A 14234-nucleotide genomic window follows, 5' to 3' on the forward strand; every position below is an offset into this window, starting at 1 on the left:
ACATTTGTCCAGTCTGATTTAATTTCACAAATCCCCCTCTTCTGCTGCTCATTTATTCTGACAGCCACTGTTTAGGAAGAGGTGTGTCTGAGGCAAGCACTGAGCCTGCCCTAACCATGCATTTACTCTGAGCCTGCTGTACAGTGCTGGTCACTGAAGCATAAAAACAAAGGTAGCCTGCAGTCTGATAGAACAGGCGTGAGCACAAAGTGTTAGTCCCATCCTCACTTCCTAGACTTTGTCCATGTCAGTGCTTCAGCTTGGACAAAGTATTCTGCAGACAGGATTTTGTTCTGGATGGTATCAGCACACCTAGAGGTCCTATTTTAGGAGACATGATTTCTCGAATGAAATAATGCTGCCAGTGCATTACAATTAGACCCTTTTCAGAAGGCTGCACACAGTTTACTCTAATGAAAGCTACACTGAACAGGCATAGAAGCATAAAAGTTCAGGTAAAAGCACCTGCAGGAATCAGATTACATTGGTTAGTATGCTTGACCAGTGAGTGTACTCTTATGGCAAAAGAAGTATGCTAAAAAATTTTTTTTTTTAAAGTCAAGAAAATCCTCCAAAACTTCTGATCAACACAATAGGGCTGCAAGTGCATGAGATCGGTGTAACCAGTGTGCAGGTGACAATATACTTGAACAGCTATTACAGGTAAAGTTAATGAATAGTTGAGGGGAAAGCTAGCCTTAAGATCACCAAAAGTATATATTTGTCTCCACTTTGAAGAGGGAGGCATCTTGTCCATCCATTAGTTTCTCTTTACTAACTGGATCACTATTTAAAGACTATAGAAAGAAAATCCCACAGTGTACTTAGCTTTAGAGTGATTCTTTTAGTCTAAATATTTCTCCAAATCATAATTCAAGTGTCAAAACCCTGTTCATAGAAAGCTGGCAGAGGATTTCTCACAAGATATTTCATTATATTCTATGCATGTGACAGGAGAGTCATTAGAGTAGCTTGATGATCCTTAGGAATTCCTAACAGTGGGTTTTCTTCACATTATCCTTGTGGTATAAGAAAAAATATATAAAGTGTATGTTGAATAAGCATCTAGAACTTGCCAATTTTTTAAATATATTTTTCCTGATGAAAAAAGGAGAATATTCTGAAATTAAGACTTCCCAAATGTCATTTTATTCTGTATGTTTCCCCTTCTGCTCTTGGCTGAAAGCATTCTAGCATGTTCACACATGTCTCCAGTGCTTTGGTACAGCCATGACCGAATGAAACTGCTGGATTGCTAGTGTTCAATACAACGGCATTGGGGTTCTGAGGTGCACCCCGAATCTGTCTAGTGGCCACCACCATGATTCTTCTAGCACATCACTTCCAGGATCAGGTTGGCACATTAAATTGCTAAAAAGGGTTGGGCAGAGGGCTCAAGGAGGAGAAAATAAAAAACCCTGAACTACCCATCTACTACCACACTGACATTTCTTATAAATCCACGCATAATTTGGAACTAAACCCAGAAACTATGCCCATGTGAACAGTCCAGCTTGGGAACTGATCACATTAATAACTTACCTGCAGGCATAACATTGATGAGGAGCTGAATAGATATATGGGCTCAGATTTATCAAACTGATAAAAAAGTGATTTCCCCCAGCAACCAATCACAGCTCAGCTTTCAGTTTACCAGAGCTTGTTAGCTGAGCTGTGATTGGTTGTTGTGAAAAAAAAATGTTTGAAAAATCTGGGCCATAGTTTTGTAGAAAAAGTACCATTATAGCTTATCATTCTGGGTTAGAGGGGTACTCCAGTGGAAAACTATTTTCCTATCAACTGGTGCCAGAAAGTTACAGATTTGTAGATCACTTCTATTTAATAATCTTAATCCTTCTAGTACTTAGCCGCTGTTTGCTCCACAGGAAGTTCTTTTCTTATTGAATCGCTTCTGTCTGACTACAGTGCTCACTGCCAGAGCTGTAGCTGCCTCAGACTCTGTAAAGGGGGCAGACTTGATCCCCTTGTTTTTTTTCTACCTCCCAGGCAGCCAGGAGGTAGAACATTATTCCTATGCGAGAAGCTTTCCTTAGCATTTCCTTGACCATGGTTGTAATTGTGCTACAGGAAAGCTGTGCATTTCTGCCTAGAAAGGGAAGTAAACAGATAGTACCGTCTTCCAGCCTCTCATGTGGCAAGTTGAGCTGCCCCTGTAAATGCGGCACAGACCTGCTCCCTTTTGTTTTTTCTACCTCCCAGGCAGCTGCTGCATTATGTGGCCCTTTAAGAGTACTGCAGTGGCTGCCTGGGAGGAGAGAGCCGTCATGTCAGTGATGACATATGTGGTCCTGGCAGGATAGTCCCGGGCAGAGAGGTGCATGGGGATGCGCCGGCACTGCCACCAGTAACAGGCCTCTTGCAACCACCTGCCATGCTAGTGCCGCCATACAGGTAACCTAGGATCTCCACAACTACCTTACTTATTGGTACCATTTATGTTTTGATTGGACTTTGATCATTTACTGGTATATGAAGTTACCAAAAGTACACAATTGGACTTACATTTTTTTATGTGTACGCTATTCAGGGATGTGGAATTCCTATGGCCAGATGCCCGGGACATGCAGTTCCGGGTGCTGAGCAGGCGAGTTTCTCTGGCCCTTAGTCCTGCTTTGGCCAGCAGTGCTCTGCAGTCAGTATGTAGAAGGCTCCTGACTCATGCCTGCTCCATACTCTGCAGCCCTCAGCTGTTCTCAGTAGCCGAGGCAGCTGCTAATAGCCAGCATGCGGCCATCGCTGTGGCTGGCTATTAACCCTTTAGATCTTTTAAAGAATTAATTTTTTTAAATCTGTAAAACATGACAAACTATACAGACATGGTATTTCTGTAATCAGGCTGGCCTAAAGTATCACAAGTGTAAAAGCAAAAATTGGTCTATTAAAATTTCCACACCCCTGCTATCGATTGTGTGGTTTAGCTAACCTTCTAGTTTAATAGTTTGGACATTTACGCATGGTTTTTTATTTTAAAAATGGGAAAAGGGGGGGGGGTCAAACTTGTTAGGAAGGGGTTAATTCCCAAAGACAAAAATGGTAAAGCTAAAAAACAAAGTTTAAGGGATTTTTGCGCATGTTTGATACTTTTTTTAATCAATTTTTTTTTTTATCAAAATCAATTCTGGACTTTGGCATTTTTATTATTTTTACCATTGACCATGCGCTTCATTTAATTAACCCCTTAAGGACTCAGCCCATTTTGGCCTTAAGGACTCAGAATTTAATTTTTACGTTTTCATTTTTTCCTTCTCGCCTTCTAAAAATCATAACTTTTATATTTTCATCCACAGACTAGTATGAGGGCTTGTTTTTTGCGCGACCAGTTGTCCTTTGTAATGACATCACTCATTATATCATAAAATGTATGGCGCAACCAAAAAAACACTATTTTTGTGGGGAAATTAAAATGAAAAACGCAATTTTGCTAATTTTGGAAGGTTTTGTTTTCACGCCGTACAATTTATGGTAAAAGTGACGTGTGTTCTTTATTCTGAGGGTCAATACGATTAAAATGATACCCATTATTATATACTTTTATATTATTGTTGCGCTTAAAAAAAATCACAAACTTTTTAACCAAATTAGTACGTTTATAATCCCTTTATTTTGATGACCTCTAACTTTTTTATTTTTCCGTATAAGTGGCGGTATGGGGGCTCATTTTTTGCGCCATGATCTGTACTTTTTTTTGATACCACATTTGCATATAAAAAACTTAAAATGTATTAAAGTAGGAATTTTTGACTATTTTTTTTCGTTCACGCCGTTCACCGTACGGGATCATTAACATTTTATTTTAACAGTTCGGACATTTACGCACGCGGCGATACCAAATATGTCTATAAAAATGTTTTTATGCTTTTTGGGGGTAAAATAGGAAAAAACGGACGTTTTACTTTTTTATTGGGGGAGGGGATTTTTCACTTTTACATTTTTTTACATTTTTTTACACTTGAATAGTCCCCATAGGGGACTATTCATAGCAATACCATGATTGCTAATACTGATCTGTTCTATGTATAGGACATAGAACAGATCAGTATTATCGGTCATCTCCTGCTCTGGTCTGCTCGATCACAGACCAGAGCAGGAGATGCCGGGAGCCGCACGGAGGAAGGAGAGGGGACCTCCGTGCGGCGTTATGAATGATCGGATCCCCGCCGCAGCGCTGCGGGCGATCCGATCGTTCATTTAAATCGCGAACCGCCGCAAATGCCGGGATCTGTATTGATCCCGGCACCTGAGGGGTTAATTGCGGACGCCCGCGAGATCGCGGGCGTCGGCCATTGCCGGCGGGTCCCTGGCTGCGATCAGCAGCCGGGATCAGCCGCGCATGACACGGGCATCGCTCCGATGCCCGCGGTTATGCTTAGGACGTAAATGTCCTGGTGCGTTAAGTACCACCTCACCAGGACGTACATTTACGTCCTGCGTCCTTAAGGGGTTAAAGTTATATTTCGATAGGTCGGACATTGATGCATGCGACGACACCACATATTTAAATGGGAAAAGGGGGTGATCAAAACTTATTAGGGAAGGGGTTTATTTACATTTAGGGGCTGATTAGATAAACCGGAGGCAGGTAGGGACCCTCCACTCACTGAGCTGATCAGTACTCCGCAAATTTGCTACTGTGGACCTGGATTAGCTCAGAGGACATTTTAGATGAATGCCCTTAATATTTAAAAAATAAATAAATAAAACTGTACTCCCTCCAGCGCTCCCACTGTGCCCTGCTCAGATCCCTGGGTGCAATCCTCTTCCTGAGCTGCAGTGTGACACTTGGGCCCGGAGAGACAACAGGCCCCAGTGTGTCATGCTGTTGCTTAGCAGTATAACACTGGGCCACGATGTCACTCTGGGCCCAAAGACATGCTGCAGCTCCGGAAGAGGACTGGAGCCGGGCATAGCAGGAGCGCTGGAGGAGAGTACAGGTTTTTCTATAATTTAGTATGGGCACTCTAATGCCTCCCTATTACATCCTCCTGTATTATACTCCCAGGGCTGTACTCACTATTCAGCTGTGAAGTCACTGTGCACATTACGTATCCCGAGTTATATCCTGTATGATACTTGAGCTGTACTCCCTATTCTGCTGGTGTGGTCACCTGTACTGATCTGGTTATATCCTGTATATCATTTTATGGCTTTCCTTGGGCTACAGCTCTGCTCTCTGCTGACACCTCTGTCCATGTCAGGAACTGTCCAGAGCAGGAAAGGTTTGCTATGGGGATTTGCTTCTGCTCTGGACAGTGGTGTCAGAGCACTAAGGTCAGACTGAAGAGAACTTCAAAAATAAGAACTTCCTGTTGAGCATACAGCAGCTAAGTAATAGAAGGATTAAGATTAATAGAATTTACAGATCTGTAACTTTTTGGCACACCAGTTGATTAAAATAAAAAAAACTACCACTTTGCTACCTAGTCCAGAATGGGATTTACATGAATATATAAACCATCAAATCTCCTGTTCTATAACATGATGCTTGCAGATTGGACAGATATGTCGACATCACTTGTTCCTTTTAAAGGGATGGAATGCTTTTCTCACAAACAAAATGAACAGATCTTTAGGCAGCTTTAGAGGCACAAGAAGCAGAAAATGGAAAACCTTTGGGTCTCACTTTATTCTCCTCACATGAAAGTTAGCAAATAAGTCTAATCTTATCTAGCACCGGAGTTGAATAAATTCTAAGGCACATGTTAATCCTAGCCCAAGTGTTCTTGGAGGAAACAAGTGCCCACATTGTGATGGTATAAAAGGGGCATAACAGACCATAACTCAGTATTGGCAGCCAAGTGTTACAGTGCCCATTTCCAGTGAATTCTACAACCCATTCACCTTGTCAGGGAGTCCAGCACAGTGGTCTTCAAACTGTGGACCACCAGCTGTTGCAAAAACTACAACCCCCAGACAGCTGTTGGCTGCCCGTGCATGTTGGCAGTAGTCTTACAACAGCTGAAGGTTGCAGTTTGGAGACCACTGTGCTAGCAGCTTGTCTATAAAGTCTGGAATTGTAGACAGTTAGACCTTGAATGGCAATACTGCCATTGAAAATACAGCAAAGCAGTCACTTGTAGGCACTGTTCTATGGGGTGGGTGACTTGATGTGTCTATATTTTGCAACAGTTTCCTGTCTTCACTTCGATTCATTCATAACTAATGTAATAGCTGTAATAGCTGACTTTCTGCAGAATGAAATGATGGCTGATCTACTCCGGTCACTTGGGTGACTTTTTGGAGCCCAGCATTCAGTGTGCTCTAAAGGCATTTAGCTGAATAGTGATACTACTGGCAATGCGCTTGTGCTGGCTTTTAGCACTAAACTTAGCCCATAAAAATTTATATTTAGTATGTGAATGAATGAATATATATATTTATATTTTAGAAATGCAATTTTGCAACTTGAGTACAATTTACAGTAAGTGATTTATATTTTTTATGCTTTTAGTAATAGTAAAGAGGCAATTTAAATTATTGGGGGCTTTTTACACTGTTCCCATAGGGGGACTATTTATTAGATTGCTAATGTTCAGTGCTATGCATAGCACTAATCTATATCTGCTGGAAGACCAGAAAATACCCAAGGATGATGGCAACAGGCGAGGGGACAGCCGCCTGTAATCTTGGCTGATCTCATTGACTGCAGGGATCAGGTCATTAAAAGTGCCACAGATGCCATGATCTGTATTGATCACCATTGTCCTTAAAGGGGACTACAGATTGGTAAATTTAAGCCTCAGTACCTAGCTGCTGTATGCTCCAGAGAAAAGTTGTGCAATTCTTTCCAGTGTGACCAGTGTTCTCTGCTGCTACCTCTGTCAGTGTCAGGAACTGTCCATAGGAGAAGCAAACCACCATAAAACCCTCCTGCTCTGGACATTTCCTGAAACAGACAGGTGGCAGCAAAGAGCACTATGGTCAAAACTACACACCTTACCTGGAGCATATAACAGCTGATAATTACTGGAAAGATTAAGATTTTTATATGGAAGAACTTCACAAATCTGTATAGCTTTTTGGCACCAGTTGATTTAAAGTTTAAAAATAAAAAATACACATCCCTACTAAATCTAGGACAGTACAAGACAGCCAACTAGAGTTATTTTCAAACCGGTTAATGAAATCTTGGGGTACTTTAGAAGCTCAAATGTTCACCCAGAACACAATAACTAGCACTTAAGGCAAGGATGGACAAGAGTTTCCCCAGACAGGAAGCCTTCAGCTGTTGCAAGATGTTTTGCAGATTTGGTTAAACTGTTAGAGTAGTCCAGTGATGAACCCAGTGGTTAACTTATCCCCTATCCTAAGGATAGGGAATAACTTTGAGATCTCGGGGGGGCCAACCGCTGGGGCCCCCTGCGATCTCCTGTACGGAACCCCGACAGGCTGCGGGAAGGGGGGAGTGTTGACCTCCGCACGAAGCGGCGGCCGACACGCCCCCTCAATACAACTTTATGGCAGAGCCAAAGCGCTGCCTTCGGCAATCTCCGGCTCTGCCATAGAGATGTGTTGAGGGGGCGTGTCAGCCGCTGCTTCGTGCAGAGGTCGACACCCACCATCTGGCCGGAGAGCCCGGTCCCCGTACAGAGATCGCAGGGGGCCCCAGCGGTCAAACTTATCCCCTATCCTTAGGATAGGGGATAAGTTTTTCACCACTGGACTACTCCTTTAACTACAGTGACTGATCCCAGTTAGTGAATGGAAAAACCCAAAAGCATTGATCAGCGATATTTGCACTCTGCTTGTACAGTCTGTCCAAACCCACTGCCATGTCACCAACTTTCATATGCCATGATTGGCATTTATGCAGTTTTGCAACTTTTGGGAGGTTTTGATTTTATGGTAAGAATAAAATTTTTATTCTGTAGGTCAATGTTAATAAAGGGCAATGGCAGAATTGCCACTGCCTGTCTTTATATAATGTAGATAATACCATTCTATGTTTGTAACATACATGGATTAAAAAAATAAAATAAGTCCCTGCAGCTATTGCCTGTGTGTCTGTAAAGACCAGATACAGGAAGTGAGGGCAAGACAAGCAGGGTTTTGTGCGGGCTCCTGGCTTGTCAGTCATCCTGCTGTGTGAGCTGGGGCCATGTCACAGAGCCCCGCTTGGCAAGTTTGTTAACAGGTACCCTAAATGTCTAGCTACAGGTATGCCCTGGTGCATTAAGGCCCATGGGACAAGGATGTACCTGTATGCCCTGTCGCCTTAAGTGGTTAAATCATTGATGTCAGTCACTAGTGAAAAGTCCTTGCTGACAGCAGCTGTTGCTCACTGCCCATGAGGAGAGTACAGCTCCTGTGCTCATTTCATAGACATAATGCAATGCAGGACCTATACCATGACAGTACTCCTTCAGTTTGACTTTTTGGTGTCAAGAATACAGGATCCTGTCAAAGTAGGTATGAACTGGTATAATTAATTGCCCAGTTGATCCAACTGCAGTCGTTGGTTGACTACATTGGGGCCCATAGTGCCAATGGTAGTACACATTGCCTCTGCAGATGGCAGAATACTGAGGTGAACAAGCCCTAACCCTGTTTGGCACTTAACTTTTACAATAAGCTTACTTCCTTAACCCCTTAAGGACACATGACGTACTGGAACGTCATGTGTCCGCACCCGATCTATAACACGTGGCCACGGCCGCGCTATTAACCCTTTAGACGCGGCGTTCAAAGTTGAACGCCGTGTCTAAAGTGAAAGTATGCCGTTAGCTCAGTGGGCTGTTCGGGATAGCCGCGGCGAAATCTCGGCATCCTGAACAGCTTACAGGACAGCAGGAGGGTCCCTACCTGCCTCCCCGCTGTCAGATCGCCGAATGACTGCTCAGTGCCTGTGATCCAGGCACGAGCAGTCAAGCGGCAGAATCATCGATCACTGGTTTCTTATGAGAAACCAGTGATCAATGTAAAAGATCAGTGTGTGCAGTGTTATAGTCCCCTATGGGAGCTATAACACTGCAAAAAAAAAAAAGTGAAAAAAGTGAATAAATATCATTTAACCCCTTCCCTAATAAAAGTTTGAATCACCCCCTTTTCCCATAAAAAAAAGTGTAAATAAAAATATATATGGTATCGCTGCGTGCGGAGATGTCCGAATTATAAAAATATTGTTAATTAAACCGCACGGTCAATGGTGTACGCGCAAAAAATAGTGCATTTTTGGTCACTTTATATCATAAAAAAAGCGATCAATAAGTCCTATCAATGCAAAAATGGTACCGTTAAAAACTTCAGATCACGGCGCAAAAATAAAAGTTATAGGGGTCAGAAATGACAATTTTAAACGTATTCATTTTCCTGCATGTAGTTCTGATTTTTCCAGAAGTACAACAAAATCAAAACTACATAAGTAGGGTATCATTTTAATCATATGAACGTATAGAATAAAGATCAGGTGTCATTTTACTGAAAAATTTACTACCGTATATACTCGAGTATAAGCCGACCCGAGTATAAGCCGAGACCCCTAATTTCAACCCAAAATCCCAGGAAAAGTTATTGACTCGAGTATAAGCCTAGGGTGGGAAATACCTCATCCCCCCCCCCCCGTCATCATCCAGACCCGTCATTAACATCCTCATCATCATCATCATCCCCTTGTCATCATCCCACACATCCCCCCTTCATCATCCCCTTATCATCCCACACATCCCCCCTTCATCATCCCCTTGTCATCCCACACATCCCCCCTTCATCATCCCCTTATCATCCCACACCCCCCCTTCATCATCCTCTTCTCATCATTCGCCCTCAGTGGTCTTCAACCTGCGGACCTCCAGAGGTTTCAAAACTACAACTCCCAGCAAGCCCGGGCAGCCATCGGCTGTCCGGGCTTGCTGGGAGTTGTAGTTTTGAAACCTCCGGAGGTCCGCAGGTTGAAGACCACTGCGGCCTTCAACATCATCCAGCCCCCTCTCACCCCCTTTAGTTCTGAGTACTCACCTCCGCTCGGCGCTGGTCCGGTCCTGCAGGGCTGTCCGGTGAGGAGGTGGTCCGGGCTGCTATCTTCACCGGGGGCGCCTCTTCTCCGCGCTTCCGGCCCGGAATAGAGGCGTTGCCTTGACAATGACGCAGAATTACGTTGGCAATGAACGCACCTCTGCGTCGTTGTCACGGCAACGTGACTATTCTGAGGCCGGGCCCGAAGCGCTTAGAAGAGGCCTCCCCGGTGAAGATAGCAGCCCGGAACACTATCCCACCGGACCACCTCCTCACCAGACAGTCCTGCAGGACCGGACCAGCGCCGAGCGGAGGTGAGTACTCAGAACTAAAGGGGGTGAGAGGGGGCTGGATGATGTTGAAGGCCGCAGTGGTCTTCAACCTGCGGACCTCCGGAGGTTTCAAAACTACAACTCCCAGCAAGCCCGGACAGCCGATGGCTGCCCGGGCTTGCTGGGAGTTGTAGTTTTGAAACCTCTGGAGGTCCGCAGGTTGAAGACCACTGCGGGTGGGGGAGTTCACTCGAGTATAAGCCGAGGGGGGTGTTTTCAGCACGAAAAATCGTGCTGAAAAACTCGGCCTATACTCGAGTATATACGGTACATATAAACGGAAGCCAACAAAAGTTACAAAACGGCGTTTTCTTTCTCAGTTTTGTCTATTTTTTTCCCCCGTTTCACCGTAGATTTTTGGGCAAAATGACTGAAGTCATTACAAAGTAGAATTGGTGGCGAAAAATATAGCACTCATATGGATTTTTAGGTGCAAAATTTAAAGAGTTATGATTTTTTAAAGGCAAAGAGCAAAAAACGAAAAAAAAAAAAAAAAGACAGTCCTTAAGGGGTTAAGGGCTTGGAAGTGCAATACTTAGTCTATTGCCGCCAAAGCTAAACTAGATATAGAAATAGGAAGATATATTTAGTCCATGTAAACCAGCCTTATTCACAAGGGCTATCAAAGAGGTGATTGGTGCTGTAATAGAAAGGATACCTTGAAGTTATAATGCCATTACAAGGCTAGGGAAATTGTGTTCAGAGATGAAATTTTAAAGTGTACGTTCACATAACATAATTTCCACGCAAATTTCTGCTGGATGATTAGAATCCCATAAAGTCATTGGGACCTTTTATTTCTGCTCCAGATAAGCACCAATTTTCCTCAGCATATTTGAGTTGTAGCTGCACATTGAATTGTGGAGGTTCATTTCCGCAACAAGATTTAGAGTCCCATTCACAAGGGGCTTTTCTGTGAGGAATTCTGGCAAAATAATGTGTTCACTTTTCAGAATCCAGATCAATGTCAGAAATTCCACTACTGGACTTCTGTAGTGTGTACTGAGCAGCAGAATCCTATAGGGATCAATAGGATTCTGTGAAGAGATTTCCCTGAAGAATAAATAGAGTAGAAAATCTGTAGTATGCATGGGCCCTCACAGTCACTTATTTACCATTCTGAATGTTTATATTGTCCTTTATAAACAAGGCTGAATACCCTTTTAGATGGGCTGACTGCTGTCACAATATGAGCACTGATCAGCGCTTGATTAGGGAACCTAAACATGATCTTGCAGGCAGGGCTGCACTTAATTACTGGATCACTGGGACCCTTTACTTCCACCATTATAACCCGCTAACACAATACCGTCAGTTGATCACTGAGCCCATTAAAGAACAACACTCACAAGAGGATCCCTCCAAGGAACAGCACAGGAATCAAACGGCGCTCACAGACTTCAATTGCAAAATGTTCTTTATTTCCCGGCATGCAACGCGTTTCGCTGGATAACCAGCTTCATCAGGCATCAATGAAGCTGGTTATCCAGCAAAACACGTTGCATTCCGGGAAATAAAGAACATTTTTAAATTGAAGTCTGAGCGCCGGTTTGATTCCTGTGCTGTTCCTTGGAGGGATCCTCTTGTGAGTGCTTTACCTGTGTTGCCAGGAACGGCTGCCTAACTTCACCCGTCGAGGGTTAACGTCCAGCCTACACCATACTTGTACTTGGTCGCAGTACAACTCATTTTGGTGAGCAGTTTTGCCTCTATACATTATACTGCATTTAATAACGTTATCACACTAGGAGCACTTTCCCTCTTGTCTATTGTTGCATTAAAGAACAAGGACACTATTGGCCTGTTCAGATGATCAAACGGTGTAATAGGACACCAACAAAATATTAGGACATCATCCAAGAAAAGACCAATCAAAATAATTCTTCATTTTGGTTAATGTCTTTCCAGAGTGTAAGATCACATGGTCTCGCTGCAGGATCATCAGCATGGAAGCTGAAGCGACAGTTTCCATTTCAATCAATGGATTGTTGACACTAGATGAGTGTCCTGAACGGGGATCTCCTCAGACTTCCTATAAGGCTTTCTAACCAAACAACCTAATGGTGATGCTCCTGGCCTGTACCAACAGTGGATGGCTACCCAATGAAGCTAGGCCTAACAGAAGGCACTATGTGACCATTGGGTTGTTTCCATATGGCACTATATCGGACATTAGGAGTATTAATGGACATGTCACTGGCAGCAGGTAGAGTAGATCCAGCCCAAGTCATCAGAAAGCAGCTCACTGAAGAAGCTTGTTAGCTAAATGATCTATTAAGGGAAAAGCAATCTACTGGTGTCCGCTTCATAAAGTGACAGTACACAGACTGGACTGCAAAGATGGGGACACAAAGAAACATGGTTTACTGGAAGACACAGGGTTAACCCACCAGTAGAACTTTCCATAGCAGGTCTTCCCAGCCCCCAATGATTTCTAGTCAAGTTCATGAAGCCTCAGAGCCCTGTGGTTCCCTGGTAACTGGGGGTCAAGAGACAGCAGTGTTCACAGTAGTATCAGACACAAACCAGCCAAGACAGGCTGGCATCTTCCTTGGCAGAGGGGCACATCCCCATGTTTAACCCACACAACAAGCTAGGACACACAACGAAGAGCTGGTAGTGCCACTGACAACAAGTCTTGCCCTCTACTAGTTGTAAACATATGCCAGCAGGTGAAGGCTACAAAGGTTTGGTTCTAAGAAGAAGGATTTCCTTTGTCAAGAGGACAGAATGCATTAATATGCCAACAGGGTGAACTGAAAGCAGCATGCTGCCAGCTAGGAGGTGGCACAATGCATGACACTTAACCGGTGCACCCCCAAGCCGGCAGACATAATGGCATTACAGTAGCCGGTCAGGTACCGGAGGAGACCTCAGCAGCTGGCCCGGTGCCCGTCCCTCCCTGCAGCAGCCATGTATTAGTGACAGCACTCACCGTGTACCCAGTCTCTCTCCGGGTGAAGACAGCAAGTACCAAGCAGCAACAGCAGCGGCAGCAGCCCGGACCAGGACGCGCTCATCTCGCTGCACCCCGCAGCAGCAGCAGCCAGCCCCCCGGAGAGCCAGCTGGAGGGGAGGACACGCAGCGGAACACCACCCTCTCTTTGTAATCCTCCACTGCAGGTTCCAGGCGACAGATGGCAGCGGTAACCCCCGGGCAAGCGGTGCAGGAAAGGCGGAGGAGACGTACGCTTACGAGGGGCTCCTTGGACGCTCCCTTATAAGAGCGGCGGCAGCTGGAGGTGCAGCAGGCGGCGTGAAGATGAGGAGCTGGAGCGGCAGGCGGCGCCCCCGAGCACGCTCACTCTGGATCTGCTCCACACGTCTCTGGGATCCAGCTCGGCCGTGGATTGCATGATCCGGGAAAACGTGCAGCCCGCACTGGTGCCGGGGATGGGGATCACCTGACGGGGGAGGGCACGGAGGCGAGCACATGGCGGCGGGGACGGTCAGCCTGCCGACCGGGGGGTGTGACATGTGTCAGGGGGGAGGGGAGCCTAGCGCATGGTGTCCGTGTCCTTCAGGTGACATGTGTGCTGCTGTCACTGTCAGCCCGCCCGCCCGCCTGCCTGTATACATGGCTCTATACGCACTACCGCCCTAGTCACACTGTCAGCCGGCCTGCCTGCCATGTATATATGGCCTTATGCTCTCTAGTTGTCTACTCACATTGTCAGCCGGCCTGCCTGCCCTGTATACATGGTCTTATACTCACTAGTGCCCTAGTCACACTGTCAGCCGGCCTGCCTGCCTGCCCTGTATACATGGTCTTATACTCACTAGTGCCCTACTCACACTGTCAGCCGGCCTGCCTGCCCTGTATACATGGTCTTATACTCACTAGTGCCCTAGTCACACTGTCAGCCGGCCTGCCTGCCCTGTATACATGGTCTTATACTCACTAGTGCCCTACTCACACTGTCAGCCGGCCTG

At 45.1% G+C, this 14234-nt stretch overlaps 1 protein-coding gene across 3 annotated transcripts in view; it reads right to left on the reverse strand.

Moving 5' to 3' along the window:
- The window catches only part of VLDLR (very low density lipoprotein receptor), a 37600-nt gene extending 23734 nt beyond the window's left edge, over positions 1-13866 (reverse strand). For 2 of the 3 annotated variants that reach the window (XM_056522605.1, XM_056522595.1), the window contains exon 1: positions 13237-13864. In XM_056522605.1, the coding sequence (XP_056378580.1) occupies positions 13237-13321 (85 nt within the window). In that variant the 5' untranslated portion in view covers positions 13322-13864. Of the gene's footprint in view, positions 1-13236 lie in introns of all 3 variants that reach the window. The other variant, XM_056522613.1, reaches the window with a different exon arrangement.
- Between the last annotated feature and the right edge of the window lie 368 nt (positions 13867-14234).

The sequence above is a fragment of the Hyla sarda genome, chromosome 1 (assembly GCF_029499605.1).
Source record: "Hyla sarda isolate aHylSar1 chromosome 1, aHylSar1.hap1, whole genome shotgun sequence".
NCBI classification, from domain to species: Eukaryota; Metazoa; Chordata; class Amphibia; order Anura; family Hylidae; genus Hyla; species Hyla sarda.